This window comes from Octodon degus, unplaced genomic scaffold, assembly GCF_000260255.1.
Source record: "Octodon degus isolate 3935 unplaced genomic scaffold, OctDeg1.0 scaffold00114, whole genome shotgun sequence".
Taxonomy (NCBI): domain Eukaryota; kingdom Metazoa; phylum Chordata; class Mammalia; order Rodentia; family Octodontidae; genus Octodon; species Octodon degus.
The window spans coordinates 6,033,707-6,035,223 of record NW_004524690.1 but is presented as its reverse complement, the minus strand read 5'-3'; the positions used below and the strand labels follow the sequence as shown (position 1 = coordinate 6,035,223).

The following is a 1,517-nucleotide window of genomic DNA, read 5'->3' as shown; positions in this document are numbered from 1 at the left end:
AAACATGCACAGAAACATATCCATATGACTACTATACAGGTAATATGCAGAATCCTACTGGTAAATCAATTCCTTAGAATTGATTACTTTTCAAAGTATTCAACCAGCTCAATCAAAAAACTTCAGAGAACAGGAATTTAGATATTCAGCAGCTACATTTCAGATTACACCAAATGACTAACTGTGCCAAATTCTTAAAATTTCTTTAGGTGTGGTTTAGATAGCATTTTTCATGTAATTTCTATATAAAAGAAAACCCACACCTCTTCAAACATCCAATGAAACATGTAAATTTCAATCTGTACAACCTAAATGGTAGTTACAGTCCTCTATTGTACAAAATAGTTACACTACGTACACAAATATACAATAAGCAAAACAACCTTCATAGTAAGATAGCCTAGATTCCAGCTATCTGTCATCAATTTCCCACTAATGTTTTGTGTCATCTGCTGTTTCACAAAGAGGCACAGTACTTTTTTAAAATGTATTTGGGTGACAGTCATCAATCCGTATAATAAACTGCATTCCCCTCATTTGTCTTGTCTCTTGCCTCCCTTAGAAGTTCTTCATCTTGGGAGGAGAGGAGAGAGCAGAGTCCAGTGAGGAGCTCCCCTGCTTCCTGACCCCATGCGGTAAACTATGTGCAAGCGGGAGAGGACACTCTCGGAAGTGGGGTGGACAGCAGGGAAGGAATGGAAGAAAGGCACTCGGCTCTCAGCAGTGAAGCCATTCCTCCAGTATCTGCCAAGCCGCACAGGGCACATCCAAGCTAATTCTCTGATTAACCTTTAATTCACCCAGCTAAGTTTCTTCAACCCAAAAGCTTAAGAGTGCTTAATACTGGAAACGAGATAATGGCATGTGTCAGTCTCACTTCTCTTTTGCAGCAAGCAATGAAATGGGTGACTGTGGGCGTGGATTCTCCCTAGTACATCTTCTCCTCTGTTCAGATCAGATAGCAGCAGCCAGTTCCATGGGGATACATCTGCCTATGCCGTTGGTCCTGAGCCCTGGGACGCAGGCTGGGCAGGGGGCTGTGTGCTCCCCTGTGGCTGCGTGGTGGCAGGCAGGGAGCCAGTCTGCAGCTGGGCCTGAAACTGGGCGAGCTGCTCCGGACTAGCCAATGTCTTCAGCAGATTGTTTTCCTGTTCCAACTGGGAATTTTTCTCTATTAGTTCTTTGATTTGCTCTTTAAGGACCTCCACCTCCTCTCTAACTGCATACATCAAATGGCTCTTCACCAGATCCATAGCTTGCTGGATTTTGTTGTCGATAGCGACCACACTTGCACCAGAGGAGCTATTGTCAAGTCTCACAGAAGCGTTTTCAGTCCCCAGCAAAGATGACAAGAAAGAAATTGAAAAATGTCTCAGTTGGTAAACTCCTAGATCCATCGCCACTGGTCTACACCATTGGGATTTCATGCAATTGCTGCCAAAAAACACCCTCGTGGGAAAGAAAAAAAGGGCACCGGCAGCCTTGTTTGAGCTAGATAAAATCTTCTGGCTTTCTGC

At 43.8% G+C, this 1,517-nt stretch overlaps 1 protein-coding gene across 1 annotated transcript; it reads right to left on the bottom strand.

The window, feature by feature from the left end:
- Positions 1–299: 299 nt before the first annotated feature.
- On the bottom strand, positions 300–1,511 carry LOC101567263 (TSC22 domain family protein 1-like). The gene has a single exon (XM_004639780.2). The coding sequence runs from the start codon at positions 1,425–1,427 to the stop codon at positions 993–995; it is 435 nt and encodes a 144-aa protein (XP_004639837.1). The 5' UTR covers positions 1,428–1,511; the 3' UTR covers positions 300–992.
- Positions 1,512–1,517: the final 6 nt, after the last annotated feature.

Excerpts from the sequence above, each read along its gene's own strand:
- LOC101567263 (XM_004639780.2), bottom strand. The coding sequence starts at position 1,427 with ATGAAATCCCAATGGTGTAGACCAGTGGCGATGGATCTAGGAGTTTAC.